The sequence below is a fragment of the Neovison vison genome, chromosome 7, assembly GCF_020171115.1.
Source record: "Neovison vison isolate M4711 chromosome 7, ASM_NN_V1, whole genome shotgun sequence".
Lineage (NCBI taxonomy): Eukaryota > Metazoa > Chordata > Mammalia > Carnivora > Mustelidae > Neogale > Neogale vison.
The window spans coordinates 110,395,984-110,413,726 of NC_058097.1; the positions used below are offsets into that span (position 1 = coordinate 110,395,984).

At 50.6% G+C, this 17,743-nt stretch overlaps 1 protein-coding gene across 1 annotated transcript in view; it reads left to right on the forward strand.

The window, feature by feature from the left end:
- GRIK4 (glutamate ionotropic receptor kainate type subunit 4) overlaps nucleotides 1-17,743 on the forward strand; it is a 421,019-nt gene that overhangs the window by 331,058 nt on the left and 72,218 nt on the right. The window contains exons 12-13 of the mRNA XM_044258062.1: nucleotides 10,228-10,335; nucleotides 16,458-16,661. Coding sequence (XP_044113997.1) covers nucleotides 10,228-10,335; nucleotides 16,458-16,661 — 312 coding nt within the window. The remainder of the gene's footprint in view (nucleotides 1-10,227; nucleotides 10,336-16,457; nucleotides 16,662-17,743) is intronic.

Below are 17,743 nucleotides of genomic sequence, written 5' to 3' on the forward strand. Positions count from 1 at the left end.
GAGCCAAACACTCGAGCACACGCACAATGCAACTGTCTCCTCGTTATTGGCGGATTCCGTTTTTGCAAAACTGTCTACCCCCTAGCACCTGCCTATGTCCCAGAACCAGTACTCGGGGCGCTTCTCCAGCCAGAGAGAGAAGAGTGGAAACTGAGGCAGCAATAGGCACGTTCCCAGCTGAGGCAGAATGGGCAGGATCTGCTTCTGCTTTCAGTCCTCGTACTGTAAACCCGTGTCCTTTTTGTGGTTTACTTACTGCCACGCCTTTCACACTGATGGGTTTGTTCCTGGTTCCAGTGCTGTTTAAGATGATGCCCGCCCCCCCAGCGGAGTGCTGAAGTGATAGGTAACGGACGGAAGCACCAGAAAGCCATGGTGTGCCTTCTGGACAAAATGCAGGTGTTCCAGAAGCATGGTGCAGGTGTGAATTGTAGTCTTTTGTTCAGTATGAGTGAATCGACAGTATGTGTGATGTACGGTGTCGGTAAGCAGAAACACACATAAGATGAGGTCGTGTGTTAACTGGTTGAGGAAAATGCAACAGAGGCTCCTTGGAACTGAACCCTGCTTCTCCCCTAGGAGCAGTGACTCGGCATCCCCTAATTCAGTAATTTCTGCAAATAATGACAATCTACTGTGATGAGATTCAGCCAGGAGGGACCAGGAATGAATCCACTTAAGAGCTGTTGAACTTGTCCTGTGGTGGTCTTTTCTCTCTGCATTCACTACCCCATACTCCTACTTTCTTATTTTCTTATAATGTCTGAGGGCCTCCTCTGTTCCTTGATGCCCTGGCCTTCCTCCTGGTTTCCCTGGTATAGAAGTAGAAGCTAGATCCTACAATCTTGGGGCCAAAAGAAGTAATAAAGGTCCTCTAGACCAGTACTCTAATCAGATGTTTGGATTCTTGCAAGTGTGTTCTCATGAAGTAGAGTCTGTGCTTGAATGCCTCCCATGTCAGGGAACTCACTACCTATAGAAAGTAGAAAGCTCTCATTGTTAGAAAGATTTGCTATCTAATGGGCAGAATTCTTTTGTCCTTTTTTCTGCCTCCTGGGTCCACACATCTATTCTATCCTTCCCATTGTCTGCCTTTCCTTTTTCCTTATATAGTATGATTTCAGTCTCCTCACCTTCCTGGTCAGTTCCTTGGAGTATACGCTCATTCGTCTGTGCTTTGCTTAAAGAGCAATGGCTGGAACAACTCGCAGGATTTCAGGTGTGGTCTGAGTAGAAGAGTACCATATTCCCTCACATCAGACCAGCCATTCCTTTGTCAGTGGTGTCTGCAGTGGAGAGTGTTAATACCACCGATTAATTTTCACGTTAACCAAACACAGTGTCTTAGCTCCAAGACCAGGCTCTACTAGAGGGAAGCCAGGCATCAGCCATGGGGCACAGGGAGAGCTATTTCATGGCAGGAGGGAGAGGGCCCTTCCTCACACCCCTTTTTGGTGGCCACCTTCGTGCCCGTGCAGCTGAGCTTCTGGTCACCTCTCCAAGGCCTCTGTGTTGTCCCTCTCAGGACTGTCCCTCCCCGCCTTTTCCCCCAAGGCACTTTGGAAAACTATACCACATTATAAATACAGCTGTCATTTTTAGGAATTCGGGTTAGAGCTGGATAGGACTAGACTCTATCCTTCCTTTATAAGGAGAGGTAAGGCTGAAAGGAAGTGACTTGCCTGAAGGAATTTCATAACATAATTAGGCAGATATTTACTAGGCACCCATGACACGTTATAGGCCAGGCATTGTCCTGGGAGCTGGAGCTACATAGATGAATTCATAGAATGAATTTATCAATGCAATCACCAACTGTTTCCTAAGCACTGATTCCCTGCTAGGCTTTAGGGATGTGATAGGGAGCAAGACAGAGCCTCATCATTCATGGAGTGTACTGTGTAGTGGGGAAGACAGACTGGAAACAAATAATAACTGAAATAATTATATGATTACAAGTGCAATGGACGCTGCTCTCCCTCCCCCTCTGACCCTCCCACTCATGATCTGTCTGTCTCTCAAATAAATACATAACTTCTTCTAGGTAGGGAAGTCAGAATCAAAGACAGGGAAAAGTGTGGACTCTCAGACAGGAACCTTGTGGCAAATAACAATGGATGAGACGTAACGATTCAGATGTTTACTAAATGTTTAATGACATTTCCATAGCCTGGAAGAATTAGAATCTCTGGGACAGTGGAGTCTAGTGCCCCTGCCTGGGTTTGAATCTGTGTTAACCTACCCTTCCCAAGCCTCAGTTTTCAAGTCTGTAAAATGGGGATGGTAGCAGTACCTCCTTAGTAGTGTCATTAGGAAGATTAAGTAAGATGACGAATGGAAAGCATTTAGTCTAGTATCTGGCCCACAGTAAGTACTCAAAAGTATTAGCTTGTATAATTTTCTTAGTCTTTGAGTTAAACATGATGAGGACTTGGAGTTTATGGTGGCCAAAAATGTGTTTATTGAGCATCATCTTTGTTCCAGGAGCTCTGTTGGGGGCTAATGATAGTGAACAGGCAAGGTGTCCACATTCCTGTGCCAGGCACTTTCATACTTTGGGAGCAAGACTTCCACATGGGTTTTGTAACCCAGGATGCATGGACACCTGCCTGTACGTAACTGAAACCAGAGTTTATGAAACATGGCGGGCCCTGCCGTGGGCAGTACTCTCTGATCTAGTCTGGATTTAGATTTCATTTTTAAGATGCAGGTCTTGACCCACTAAATTGATTTCAGAAACCGCTAATGGGGAGCAGCCATGCTCGAACAAAACACCACCTTAGACCAACTGAGTTGTGGCTTAATAAGCACAGGTAGACATTCCTTTGATGTGAAGTCTTCCCAGTTTTCTCAGGGCTTGTTTCTGATCTCTTGCCTTTGGTATTTACTGTGGTTATCGTTTGATCCTGAATTTTCACAGCATTCTGCATGTAAGCATATATGTTGTGTTAAAAGCATATTTTGGCTAAGAGAACAAGGTCTTCGATCAACATCAGCAATGCCCTTTGTTCCCCAGATCACCCCCTCAGGCCCTCCACTGTGTCCTTCCTTGTGACCCAGTCTCCCGTGTAAACTAAGCTTTTATGATTGGAGATACCGGATTTAAATTCTATAAAAGTTTAATTCCTTCATGCTTGGGGTGTTTGTGGTAGGGGTTTAGTTTAGTAGGTCAGTTTTGAACTGACCTTCAAGCCAGGTTCAGCCCTATGCTGTAGAGACTCTGAAACTGTAACTCAGTCTCTGTTAATTCTGGGGGTCTCTAGTCACGGGGTCTCACATCTGCCTGTCGTTGGTCCTGCCTATAGGTCAAAATCAGTTCTGTGCACTCAAGGAGACCCTCACGTGTTACTGTGTGCATACTTCCTCTTGAGAATTTCAACTTCAAACCCTGAACCTGAGGTCAAGAAAATGAGTCCTTGGTTATGGTTTATCCAACTTTGGATGGTCCCAGAGAATAAGGATCTGGAATAAAACAACAACAACAAAAGCTTGTATTGGGATAGGACTTTAAATTCATGTCACATCTGGGATTGTCTCAGATCAGCCCAGTAAGTGGAGAAGAAAGGGAAGGCCCTCCCTTACCTCATAGGTGGCAAAATTGACTTCCCAAGCCACATGGCAAGGGCAGGATGGAACTTGATGTCAAATCTCCTGGCTTCTGGTCAGCTGTGTGGCCACCAGACAGACAGTACTTTATTATCTTCCATTCTCATGGCTGCTTCTGGCTCATCAAAAGCCATTTTAACATTATCTTGGTTGATGATCAGCTACAGTGCTGTGCTATGGACAATGTGTTCGTTTATTTCCATTTTATGGATGAGAAAGATTCAGGGACGTTATGTGACTTGCCGAGATCACACCGCTTATGCACGGCAGAGTAGGAAAGAAGATGTGGGTCTTCTGGGGCATCCCCCAACCCTCCATCCCCTTGTGTGTAGCAATCTCCCTGCACCTTGGCCTCGATTTTGTGGTATCTTGTAGGAGACTCCCTTCAGGGCTGTACTGTCCAAAGCACAAGTTCATAGTCATCAAAGAGGTATGTGCAAAGGCCCAGATCCTAACATCAAGAGAGCCTGCAGCCGCCCCGACATGACCAGACAGTAAAGAAGTAAATAGAACGTGGCTGTAAATCCCAGTTTAACCTTCTGTTTGCTAGAATCCACAGCAAGCTGCCTGACATCTCTGAGTCTCAATTCCTTTGATTCTTTCATTAATTCGTTGAGTCTTTCAATAATAACTTGTATCAAGTACCTATATTAAGCATTATTACTGTTGTCGGAAGTGTCTACATCTCTCAGGTGGGAAAAATAATAGGGTTGTTATGCAGAATCAGGGAAATTTATGTGAGCAAACCGGTGGCAGAGTGCCCAGCATGCAGAGGTGATCGATAAGTACTTGCAAACTCTGGCTGTGGAGCAGAAGGCCCTGCCTGGCCTTGGAGTGATGTCAGCTTCTCTAGAAGCTAGATCCCGGCAGCGCTGAGTGCAAAGAACAATCGTTCCAATGTACATAAGATATTAAATGTTACAGAGCGCATACCCACAGATACAGGCAAGGATGGGAGGAAATCCCTCAGGGCTTTAGAAATGAATCCCTTTTTACCTACTTGGGAGAGAACAAATAGGCAAAATGATAGCCCTGAGAGATTCCAGGCAGGGAGGGACAGGGCTGTGGGGGAGGGGCACATGTGGCTGCTCCAGGCAGGACCTGACCTCCCCAGGGGACAGCAGAGGGCTCTCCCTTGGAGGCATAGCAAGAAAGACAAGCAGTGAGCAATGATCTTGTTGCTGAGCACATAATTAGAGCCCGAGACATATGTTCGGAAAGAGAAGAGAAGATAGTTTGGGGAGAAGTTTGACTTTGGGAGAAAAGGAGAGAACGGCCACTTGGAAGCAATGACTTTTGAACTGTAGCCTGAAGGACTCACATCTGTGACCTAGATCAGGGCTTGGAAAACTTCTCTGAAGGTCCAGATGGTAAATAGTTAGACTTTGCAACTCTACGCTCATCTATGAATGCAGTCACTGATAGGAAGTAAGTGAATGGATGTAGCTTGTGTGCTAATAAAACTTTATTTCCTGAAACAGGCAAGGATCCAGGTTTTGCCTGTAGTCTGTGGTTTTGCAAGCCCTGAATGGCTGAATGAGGCCTGGGGGTCAGGGTGGGTAGGCAGCACAGAACATTCCGGAGGGGGAATGGCATGCGCACAGACCCTGGCAAGTAGGGACACGTTGCACTTGAACACATCAGCAGGACTGGCACACAGACAAAGCTGGAGAAGATAGTGTGAAATGAGCATGGGCAGTGGGCAGAGGCCTGCCGTGCAGGGCCTGGTAGGCTGTGGGAAGGCCCTTTATCCTTAAACCAAAATGGGAAGAATTGCAGGGTGTTAAGCCTGGGTTAGAGGAATCGTATTTGAGATTGTGTCAAGATCACTGCCCGCTGCCGGGTGGAAAACAGAACAAAGGACCAGAGTGTCCCCTCGTCCAGAGGCAGCTCAGTAAGGCCAGGGAAGGGGGAGACTTGGGGAGGTTTGCTGACTTGCTTCGGGCCCCTGGGCCTCGCGGTCACGGTGTAGATGTTAATGTGGCCCTCCACGCCCCACGTGACACGCTACCAGCTCTTTCAGGAAGCAGCAGGAGACCCCTGGGGTCATGGCCCCAGACAAGCATTTCCCATGGCGTATTGCCGAGGGAGTGACCACCTTGCTTCCACCGATCTGGGGTCACACACAGACTAAATGCAGGTCTCGGACACTCCTTCAGCTGTTCGGCAGTGGCCTTTCCAAAGGACTGTGGGTAGTCTGTATCCATGCCCCAGAATCCATTCCCCGGTGCCCCGACAGCCCATCTGGCCTTATCTGGGTTCTCCTTACAGCAGTTCATTGGAGCTCCGTCCCTTGGTTGCTTGCCCAGGGGTTAAACACAGCTATCCTGAGAGCGGTACCGAGTGGCAGTTCACAAGGAAAAAAGACACTCTGAGAAGTAGACAAATTAACTTATCAAAGCACAGAAATGAAGGCAAGTGGCCATCCCCATTTCAGTGACACAGACCAGCATTTATCACAGCACAGGGTAGTAACTGCCTTCGCAACAATAACACTGAATGAAGGTCAGGACTTTCACTCTATTTAACAAGACAGTGGAACGTGTAATTCTCTTCGAAAGAATTTTTGGGAACAGTGCTTTCAAATAAATAATTAAAGTCTCCAAAATTTTCCTGCTTAAGGAGCAAAATTATTATTAATTCATATGGACGCAAATTAACATAAATCCTGCATCCTTTAGAAATTGTAGATGAAGGATTCTTTCTGGGCACACACAAACACTGCCCGTATCATTTATTTACGGAAATGTTCACATTTGACGAAACACTCCAATCACGAGATGCTTTTCCCAGGAGCATGAGAATCAGTTGTGAAAAGAGGTACACATTTTTAAATATTATGATCTTCAGGGAGCGGCACATTGGCCTTGTCTTGAATCCTGTGTTTTTTTCACTTACCAACTCGGTGACTTGGGTTGGTAAAGCCTGTGATAGGGCACGGAAGAGATGCCATCTTCTGTCTCAGACCATGGCATTAAAAATTAAATTAACGAATGCTTGCCTAGTGCTCACATACATACCATGTCCTTTAGTCTCGTTAAGGAGTCTATGAGGTAATAATCACTTTTTCTGCCCCATTTTATAGATGAAGGAAACTGAGGTTCAGGGGGATCGAGTAACTTACCTAAGGTCACACAGCTCCTCAGCAGAACAGCCATGTTAAACTCGGGTCCCCCCACTCTGGGGCCACTGCATTCATGATACAGATGGTGCGGACTCAAGGGCCAGGAGAGGCTGGAATCCAGCATGCCCAGCTGTGCACCTGCGCGGCCACACCAGCCCAGGGGGAGGGTGCATTTTTCTTACCTGCATTAAGGTGTCGTCAAGGCGATCAGTGTCGTCCAAGTCCATGGACGTGGGCAGAGGCAGAACAAGCAGGAGAGACAGAAAGTACAGGGAGGGGGCCAAGGGAAGACATCATTTGAACATAATCAGGCCGGCGCATGTGGGCACGCAGAGGATGACCAAACAGCTGTTCCTGCAGGAAGTTTGGGGGACAGGTGTCAGCAGTGTGGAGCGAGGGAATCTGGCTGGAGGCAGAGCTACAGATTGTCAGTGAGGAGAGCTGTGTCTCCTGCCCACCCCTGGCATGTGTGTGGCGTGGAAGGGGCCCAGTGGGTGGGACAATTAGCCTGTACCCCAGGACGCCTGGCTCTGTCTCTCCCTTTCCCTCCCACCGCCTTTCTGTAATTAGATTGCTCTAGGTAATAGCTGCCAGGCTGCTTTGTTGCATCTGATGAGTTTATTAATTTCTTGGGGACTAATGGGAGGGTGGGTGGGAGATTCATTTCCTGACTGGAGCTTAGGGGCTAATTAGTCTGTTTGCTGTGTCCCCAGAGGTGGGGCGGGGTGGGGTGGGGTGGGGTGCATTGCTCAGGCTGTCAGATCTGGCTCCAGATAAATCATTTCTATCTCTGGCTTTTTTGGGAACCTCTCTGATGGCTTGGGTAAGATTGAGGAGTCTGGGCCTGGGGGGTGGTTAGTAAAGATTGGGTCCTCCAGGAAGAGCAGAGGTGGGGCAGTGGGAGTGAGAGCTGAGGTCTTGCTGGCCCTCTTGGTGTGAGGTGCACATTTAGGTGACAGATGAGACTGTGAGAAATTCAGTCCTTGTCCCACGCATCTAAATGGTGACATCCAGCCCAATTGTTTATGTCCTTCTGTCTAAATCTGGCCCTTCCCACCCGAAGAGACCACTGGGAGCCAATTCTAGCCATTTTCAAGGCATGGAAATGAGCCTTCAAGAGGAGTCATCTCACTTGACATTGGCAGTGGCATGTCAAAACCCAGGACAGAAAAGCGGTGCAGGGTTCTTGCTGGATGGCTGACGTTCCTTTCTCTGGTTCGCCAGGCCTGCTTTCATGGAGCCCATGTTGGCACTGCCACCCAGGAGATAGCAGCAGACAGGAAAGTCTTGTTTTAGGGTTCAGACCTCCACGTTCAAGCCCACGCACCACCACCAGGTGGGCGACCTCACGCAAGCGGCTGAATGTCTCTGAACCTTGGTTTCCTCATAAATCAAAATGTTGACGCTCCCCACAAAGTTGGGGGGAGAGTTCAAAGAGATGATAGAACACATCTAGCACGACATGCGTCTTGTCACTATTGCTTCCATTCCACTCTGTGCTAGAAAATCATCCTCCCCACCCACTTTCCCTGCAGAAGGAGGCAGGTGGGGGGCTCCAGCAGCAAGCAGATGAGGCCGGTCCCTTCCAGAAGTAGTAGGGGCTCCAGAGAGCTAGAGGGGGCTCACTTGTCTTCTGCCCACACTCCATCGGCAGCAGCAATCTGCTGATATGAAATGTTGGCTTCCCCTGCTTCCAAGTACCAGCCCCCAAGCAAGATGCTGGGGCGTGAGCACACACCGGCCAGCCCCACACAGGCTAGTGGAAAAGATAGGCAAACGAAATTGCGCTGTAGGACATTGGAAGAGCCAGACAGGATGGCCGTGAAGGCTTGCTTGGGAAGACGCATCTGGGGCTGAAGTTTGGGCTTCTTGGCTGATGGGTGAGGCGACCCTAGGACAAGGTAGCAGAACTCTTATCTCAGCCATCAGTTGGTTTATCTGTCAAATGGGGTCTCCCATGTGAATAGCATGAGACTCTGCTTGTAAACAAGAAATGAATGAGTATATGTCCAGGACCCATCTGCCCTTGCAGCAGTGAAGGCTGCTGCTCCTCTCCACGTGGCACCTTCAGAGGGGCTTGGAAGGCAATTTGGGGTCATCTCCCCTTTGGCAGATGGAAGGCTCACCTATGAGACCATCAGTCCTCACTTGGCCTCCTTTCTTTAAGCTGCCGACCATGATGGCAGAGAGAGGGTTACTGACTCCCCCAGACCCGCCACTCTCCAGCCCTACTGAGTGGGGGTTGGGGCCAGGGGTGAGATATGTCTTCATGGTTGTTCTGTTTTCCAAAAGAGGAACATGGAGCCCAGCTCTGGTAAACAGAGCCGCATGCCATCCACGGAGCTTGGGAGGGTTTTCCAGGAAAGCTGCTGCTGGTGCTTGGAGGTACCTGGCAGAGCTGGACATGTGCATTTCACTGGGTTTCCAGCCAGTTGTCAGCCATGTCTCCTGGATGCCCACCTCCAGCCCAAGAGCCACAGAAGGGATTTGCCAGGGGCTCTGGCTAGTAGAAATGTATTGGTATCACACACACTCACACACACACACACACACGTATTTATAAAAGGGGTTCCACTGAGAAAACAAACCATCTAAACACCCAATGAGGTTGAGTTTAGGTATAGGCGACATTCTAGAAAGGAGACCTGAGTCAGTTGGGCGTTTTTCCCACTTAGAGGGAAGACAGCGGGGAAGAGGAAGGAAAATAGTGTCAAATATATTCTCACAAGGACCCAGTGACGTTTCTGGGATTCTTTCCATTTCATAGATGAGCAGACATGCTCAGAGAGGGTCGGTCACTGTTCAGAGGTTACGCCTTGGGGATCCATGCTCCTGGGGCCAGGTTGAGAAGTCTAGCATCGAGCTGGTACAGCCAGGATCTCAGCTGGCTCTGAGGAGAAGGCGGGCAAAAATTACCACCCCCGCTGACAGATGGGGGAACCACGATTCAGAGAGATTTAAGTAACCTGTCTAGGTTCTCACAGCTAGTGAGCGCGTCAGCCAGGACAATGACCCGGGTCTTCCCTCTTCTGTTTCATTCACCCACTGAGCCCCTCAAGCAACATTCACTGAAGGGACGAGTGTCTGTCAGTTCTGTCCACTCTACCGTTCTGGTTCTTACGTAGGGAATCAGAATTATGGGCAGTAGGCTGAAACAAAAGAGCTTTGTGGCTTATTCCTGACTTAAGGTAATGCAGTTCCCCATGTTTCGTTCCCTTCCATGTGAAGGAATGTCTCGGAACTTTCCTTTTTCAGCACCCCCCATCTTCCCGGACCCCCTCAACCCTATGGAACGGTAACCCTGTCTTCGTCCAGCCCCTCTCCATACTCCATTTCCCTGCCTCCTTCTATGGCTTCCATGTGGCCCGGCCCGAGGGAGGGGACTGGCCTCTCGGCTCCTTCCAACCCTGGAGGCCCGCCCACGACCTCAGTAGCCCTGCTCCCCAGCCGCCTCCTCACCCCATCCCTTCCCAGCCCTCTCTCCTGTGTCTCCTCAGATCGGCCAGTGGCACGTGGCGGACGGGCTCAGCATGGACAGCCGCCTCTACGCCTCCAACATCTCCGACAGCCTCTTCAACACTACCCTGGTTGTTACCACCATCCTGGTAAGCGGGGTGGTCCCGGGCCTCCCAGCTGCAGCTCCCCGGGGTGCCTCCTCCAGCTCCCAGCGCGCCCGGGCTTCCCAGAGAACGCGAGATGGGAGCTCTAATCACAGCGCCGAGGCCGATTTATGACAGTGTAATTACATGCAAGTTGCTGTTTCATATGGAAATGATATTTGATGAGTTCCAGAGCAGCTGGGGAAGAGGGATGGAGTGGAGAGACATCCCAGTTTGCGGATGCCTCTTCCAGGGGCACCCGGACAGCCAGGGTGGCTGTGCCTGGCCCAGGGAAGAGGACCTTCTGACATGGGGGTGGGGGAAGGGAGGAGCCCAGCAGGGGACTGGATCCTGTCCAACACCGTGGCCCCACTCTTTCACAAAAGCCTACCTCGTTTGGTGCCTACTGTGTATAAAATATGCCCCCTCCCAGTAGATCCCCAAATTTCCATGGGTTTTTATGGCTTGTTTCTTCATTTCCAGATGGTCAAAAGAATTCTCCATCTATAGAGTAAGGAACCATCTGCCTTTTTTGATTCAATTCTTGTCAACAGTTCCCAAAGCCTCCTCCCCATGGGTCAGGCACTGTGCTCATTCCCAGAGACACGAAGATGAGTAAGACATGGTCTCTAGCCTCAAAGAGGGTATGATTTAGTAGACAGCAGGGGTCAAGTGCATTCATGGCCAAGGTTGTCATCTTCTCCCCCTGTAGAGACCTCATGTTTTACAAGATTTATCAATTAACCCCACGACATATATGAAGCGATAATTAGTTTGTTCCTCTCCCCTCACTCTTCCCTCTGAACGAATCAGAAGCGTATTTGCCTGCCTGGCGCAGTGTCTTATCAGCAGGAGATAACCACTGTGGCCACGCTGATATAATTCCAGCCCAAAGCAGAGACTCGATGCACTAGTTAGTCTGCTCAGCCTTATCATTGCTGAATGCGAGAGGTCTGCAAATGTGTCTGTTTCTTTAGGCTTTTTGAGATAATGAAAGAGCTCGGGGACTTCCATCCCTACCTTCATGAACTCCTGGGGCACAGGAACATTAGACTGGAATTCTTGATCTACTGTGCAATCAAATTCAGGAAAGAGGGGCACACCTGCCACTCTGGGAGTTGAAAGAGGGAGGGGTCCCATCCCATTAGGAAAGTCAGCAAAGCTTCCTAGAGAAGAAGGGGCACTGAAAACAGGCTCCAGAAGATGGAGCAATGGGGAGGGAGAGATGAATGAAGGACAGCATTGGAGGTGTTTAGGAAATGCCGAAAAAGGCAGCTTCTCCAGGAAATAGGCCTTGGTCGAGAGGGGGAAGGTTGAGACCAGAAAAGTGGCCTGGGCCCATAGTGCTTCAGGAGTTGGATGCCGTGCTGTTGAGTTTCCCCTTCATGTTAGGAAACAGAGTCACTGAGTATTTTCGTGCATTTATTTAGTGACTCTTTGGGGGGCACTGCTGTACACTGGGCACTGTTGTAGGTACCCGGGGATGGACAGAGCTGGAGGAGGGGAGTCAGGGTGCCGGAGCGCAGGTGTCTGTGTGGACGCCACTGAGCTGGGGAAATCCGGAGCAGAGACCTGTTGGGCAGAGGAGGGAGCCACGCGGCTATCTGGAGAGAATATTCCGGGCAGAGGCCAGGCTCAGAGGGAAGAATGGAAAGAGTGGTTCCAGCTCCCAGGGTTTTGTCACTTCCCCTCTCAACTCCAGCCTTAGCTTCTCTGAACCAACGTGGAAAGGCCAGAAAGATTGGGGGGTAGTGGTCTCATCACGGCCCCTCTTGAGGTCTGGTGGAGCCTGGCCGAGCTGGGTGATGGTGAGCTGATGTCCCGGCTGAGCACCACAGCGGTGACATCCCTCCTGCCGACTTCTCTACCTCAGGAGAACTTCTTGAGTCCGTCCCTGGCTGTCTGTCCCCAAAGCCCATCCCCCAACTGAGGCCCATGTCCCTCTTTCACCTGAGTGTGACCTCCTTGGAGGCTCCCTTCTCCCTTGCTCAGTCTACCGCCCATAACATTCCCTACCCCTTTGTTGGCTTGACCTTTCTAAAAAGGACCCACTGCCCCTGCACTTGGACTAGAAACCCCTCATAATCAGGCCCAGCTTGCTGTACCCAGTACCTGCATCCTCTCCATGTGACTTGGGCTCTGGTAGTCTGGAACTGCCCGGCATTTCCTCACCGTATCATGCCATTCCCTGCTTCTGCACATGCTGTTCCCTCACCCCACAGTACCCCTCCCCAATACCCATTTCTCTCCGGAATTGCCTGTGCACCTTTCAAAGCTCTGTTGAGATGTTACTTTTCCCATGAAGTCCTCCCTAACCTGATTCCTGCCCTCTCCCTGACGCTAGCATTTTGCCCACACTTCTGTTGTGGTTGTTTCTCCTGTTAGAGGGGGTTGCTTCCGCCCTACTCCCCTTCTAGGATGAAAACTCCTCGAAGATTGGGGTTCCTGGCATAAAGTGGGAGCTCAGTGATTGGAATTTGAATATAGGAGTTTCTTCCCCCAGGGTAGGGAGATGTCCCTTAAAAGCCAGCCAGAGGCTGTGAGGGACGTGGGGACATCACTGGGTTGTATTTCCTGCCTCTCAGGGGCTGGACTCAGACGGCGCTCAGAGTTTTGGCGTGAAACCACAGGGACACTGAGACCACGGGTTGTGCTTCTAGATTGGGAAAAGCCATCTGACTCTCTGTGCGCGTGTGCATGTGTGAGTTCACATGTTCATATATGCACATGCGTGTTTGTAAAGGGCAGCAGCAGGGCTCCTCTGTGTCAGGGGACATTTAATAACACAGTAAGCAGAGTTCAGACACAGATTTTGCCTCGTGCATGTCTGTTTGAGTTGGCGGCTACAAGTCAACAACTCTCCCCAGGAATGATTACCTTAATTTAGTCCCTGGGGACCATTTGTGGGTTATCCTTGGCAAGCGGTAATCCAGAAGGGCTTATCCCTTAAAACTCAGCACACATCCCTATTGTCTCCTGTTCCTGCGGGGGTACGCCTGGGACATGGGAATGATGTATTTGCACAGAATTAACCGTAGCTCTCACTCCCTGGGCACTGACCGTGTGTCAGACCCCAAGTTAAACATTTTGCCTGTGTTACCTCCTTCATTCTCCCAATGCTCCTGCTGAGATAGGGGCCCTGCTCCAGGCCAGCGTGTGGTCCCCATGTTCTCCAAAGTGCTGGTGAACCCCAACCTTTCTGATATTTTGAGTCTGTCCCCTGCTGTCTGTCCCCACCTGTCTCTCCCTCCAGGATTAGTCTTTTGTATGCTTACTTTGAACATGTCAGTGAATTTTTCCATTACCATGAGAGTACGGAGTATCTGGGGAGAAGAATTTCATGAAACCCCTAGGGTTAATTAATGATAGGCTAGGATGTTGCCAGTCCAGGGTTGGGATGCCCAGCTAAACCCTATTCTTCAGCGCTATTCCCTCAGTCCATGAGTACCTAATGCTGGAGCTAGATGGGGCTCCCAAAGAAGGGGAAGAGTTCATCCAGGTCCCATCCAAGGAGCACATCCTAGAGGAGAACTGGACCCTGGGGGGTCCTGGCGATGAGTGTAGTGGGAGTTCTGAGAAGTGAGTTGGCCTCAGAGGAGGTGATGGGACCCCAGAGACAGAGGTGAGTTAGGATAGGCAGAAGAGGAGGAGGGCGAGCACTTGAGGCAGAGAGAAGCCATTGAATCAAGGACAGGATGTATGGAAGGCAGAGTCTGGCCTATCTCATTGACACAGCAGTGAACTTGGTCATGAAGTGGAGCTACATCACCTTTGACTCAGAGCTCCCTCTCCTTCACTGTCTTCTTCTCTCCCATTTCCCACCCACATAATCGCTCTCCCATACCATCCCCTCATGACCTCCGATCTGTCTGACTCTCCATCTTCCCTAGCCCAATGCGAGCTCAGCAAACCGGCGTTTCAACACTTCCGTTTCTTACCTTCTAACACAGTCCCCACCATGATGCTCATATCTCCCACCTCATATCTGTCCCACACCCAGCTGTCCTTGCAATCCCGGCTCCCAGCTCTCAGTCAACCTCCCAACTTCAGCTGGGCCTTGGCACCCCCTGGGCTCATGTCTTGTTCCTTCTGTGTCCTAACCCCTGAGCAGATCTGTCAAACCCTTCTGCACAGCAAGTCTTCAGACCTGCCACCAACCCAGCTCTGGGGACTGACATGGATTCCCTGCCCTCCGTCGCCTCCCTTCCTCTTTGTATCCCACGTCCATCGATGCTTCCACCTCACCTCCAGGCCCACTTCCCAGCATCACTCTCACCTTGGCCCTGTCCCCTTCCACTCATCCCTGGGCCCATGCCCCACCAGCTAGCACTTCTCTTCATTTGCTCATCTCTCCATCTCCAGGATCCTTCCCCTCTGCCTACAAGTATACCCAGATCCCTCCTATCCTCCAATACCATTGCCACCCCCTTACTCATGCCGAGCTACCCCTCCAGCTACCCTCCAGTTTAGGGGATCATAAATCGTGCTGTTGGTGGACAATAGGGGCGTCCTTTAGCCCTGTGGTTTGCAGACGGGGGAGCTAAAGCTGCAGGAAGACATGGCCAATAGCCGTCGGGTGAAGAGGTCATCTGCCTGCCTTCCTTTGTCCCCTGACTTCTCAGAATTCTGGTCCCTTCTCTCATGTACCTCTCATTTGCTCCCCTTTCCTGCAGAGTCCAGCCAGCCCCCCTGAACCTGCCTTGGAAGGGTCGCCAACGACACCTGGCCCAGGTGCCCTTCACAACCCTGCTTCCTCTCTGTGTGGGAATGTCTGCACTCTCCTTCCCCCTCCTTACCTCCTTGGCTTTCAGTGGCCACGTTTTCCTGATTTTCAGCTTTTCTGGCTACTTCTGCTTTGCCTTTTTCTTGGGCAGCTCTTCGTCTTCCCACAGTGGGAGATCAAAGTCTTGTCCCTCTTCTGTCCTTCCTCAGGGCTTCCCCCTCGATGGCCTCACATGTCCGGCAGCTTCAGACACCCCCTTGGTGCAGAAGCCCCCCAGGCCCTGCCCTAGTCTTGCTCTCACTTCCCATTTGAAGCATTCAGCCAGGACTTCCCTTCTGGACAGCCTACCAGCACCCCACATTCAACATGTTACAAATCCTCTTCCTTTCCAAACCATCCCTGTGGGTGAGGTTGCCGTCCCCAGTCATCCACTCAGGCCCCATGAGTGTGAGGGCCCCTACCCTCGATGCCCCACAGCCCCTGCTGTCCAGCCTGCCCTTCTCGCTGTCTCTTCCAACTCCCAGTGCTCCTACCCAAGCCAAACTGTGGCTCAGGACTCAGTGTCTCCCATCAGGAGACAGTCCGACCTTTCCCCCAGGTGTTCTGTCTTACGATCTGATATCCTTAACCCTTAAGTCTTGCAGACCCTCCCTGCTTCCGTTCCGTGTGTGTATGATGTGTCTCCACTTTGTCCTGGCTTCCGAGGCCCATCGGACCCTAACCCATCTAATTTACCCTCGCAGCCACCCCCCGCACACAACCCAAACTCCAGCTGAAAGGAGGATCCATTGTGCACTGAGGAGGCCATGCTCCTTCTCACTCATGATCATACCTTGGGTCTTGCCTTTCCCCTGCCTAGGATGCCCTCCACTCACACCTCCCCCATCCATCTTCTATGCTCCTCTGGCCCAGCTTGGATTCTGTCTCCCCTGCAGAAACTTCTCTGGACATTTCACCAGAGAGCCCCATCCTCCTTCCCAGAGCTCTCATGGCTAGACGTGCTCTGCCTTGGGTTGCAGCTGGTCTGTGGGTGTTCTGACCCTGCCCTGCTGCGTTGTTGGCAGCCTAGTATCTTGTGATGTCCTATGATAGGTCTGCATGCAGTAGACAAGAGGAAGGGAAAGGCAGAATGGATGGAATGGGGGGTAAGTTTGGATGATGACCTTGAACAAGGTAGAGGGTCTTCAGCTCAATCCTCTGTGCACTGGGGACCCTTGCATGGTCCTGGTAAAAGAAGTGCCTCGAGGTTGGGAGGGGAGCTCCTTGCTACCTCCAGATCAGCCCCCGTCACCCACATCACTCCCCTCCCTCCCCTTCCCCCCCACCTCTGCCTTGGCACCCCCATCCCTTGTGGCTGAGACACCAGGAACAAGATGAGAATGACAGCTGCCCAGTTTTGCTGCAGGAAAACCCGTATTTAATGCTGAAGGGGAACCACCAGGAGATGGAAGGCAATGACCGCTACGAGGGCTTCTGTGTGGACATGCTCAAGGAGCTGGCAGAGATTCTCCGGTTCAACTACAAGATCCGCCTGGTCGGGGACGGCGTGTATGGTGTTCCTGAGGCCAACGGCACCTGGACGGGAATGGTCGGGGAGCTGATCGCAAGGGTAAGGAGAGGGGAGGTGATCTGGACTTGGAGGTGGGCCAGGGAGGGAGGCAGAAGGGCATAAGTTTGTACCATATACTCATGAGCCATCCACGTATTCAATCCATCGTGCATTTTTCATGTAGTTGTCCATTGCACAAATCTTTTCTGAGCCGACACCAAGCCAGGCACGGCTGGTACACATCGGTGAACGAGACCACCATGGTCCCTGCCCTATGGCTCTCCCAGCTCAGCACCTGTTCCAGGTAGTGGAGGTTTTGACCAAACAACATGGATTTGATTGTTTGGGGTCCATTTCTGGAAGAGCCTGGTGCTTTTGTGTGTTCTGATGATTTCACTGCTCAGTAGTACCCTCTGACAGAGCTTGGACAGGCCTGGGAGAGCAGAAGGCATCACATCCTTTGACTTTGACACTGGAGAGGTGCTGTCAGGGGAGATACAGTAAAATAGCAGGGGTAAAAGGATGGACTGTTAGAGCAATTGGTCACGGTTATGGTTATCTTGCTTCTCGTCTTATTGTCTGTGGTTGTTAATATGCTCTTACAGACCCAGAGTCAAGGTGCACTTGGATAGGCTGTAGGTTTCCAGGGTTAAATGTGGGGACTTGGTTAAAATGCAGGTGAGTGTCACAGAATGTCAGTCATCTGCTCAGTTAGAGCAATGACAGAGAAAGTTCTTCCAGGGGAAATTCTCTTATTTTCTTGGTACACACTATTAACACCCGTAAAAATTAATTAAGTCATTACTGATTCAGTGTCCACGTTTCCATAACCGAGTTTTTGTGGCCAGAGTCCTGCTGATGGGAATTCTGTGCAGAAAGCTCAGACCTGGGTTCCTAGCGTGACCTTGAACCAAGCCCTCTCCCCCTCTGTGCTTTCCAAGTGCAGAAGGAGCCCCTGCAGGGCTTCTGCAGCCTCTCTGTGAACGCCAATGTGCAAGGTGCTTTACATACATTATCTCTAATCCTCTTTAAACATAGCTTTTAGCTAGTTGTTATCCTCATTTTACAAACGAGCCATCTGAAGCTCAGAGGGCTTGAATGGCTTGTCGGAAGCCACAGGTTAATTTGAAACGGGGCTGGGA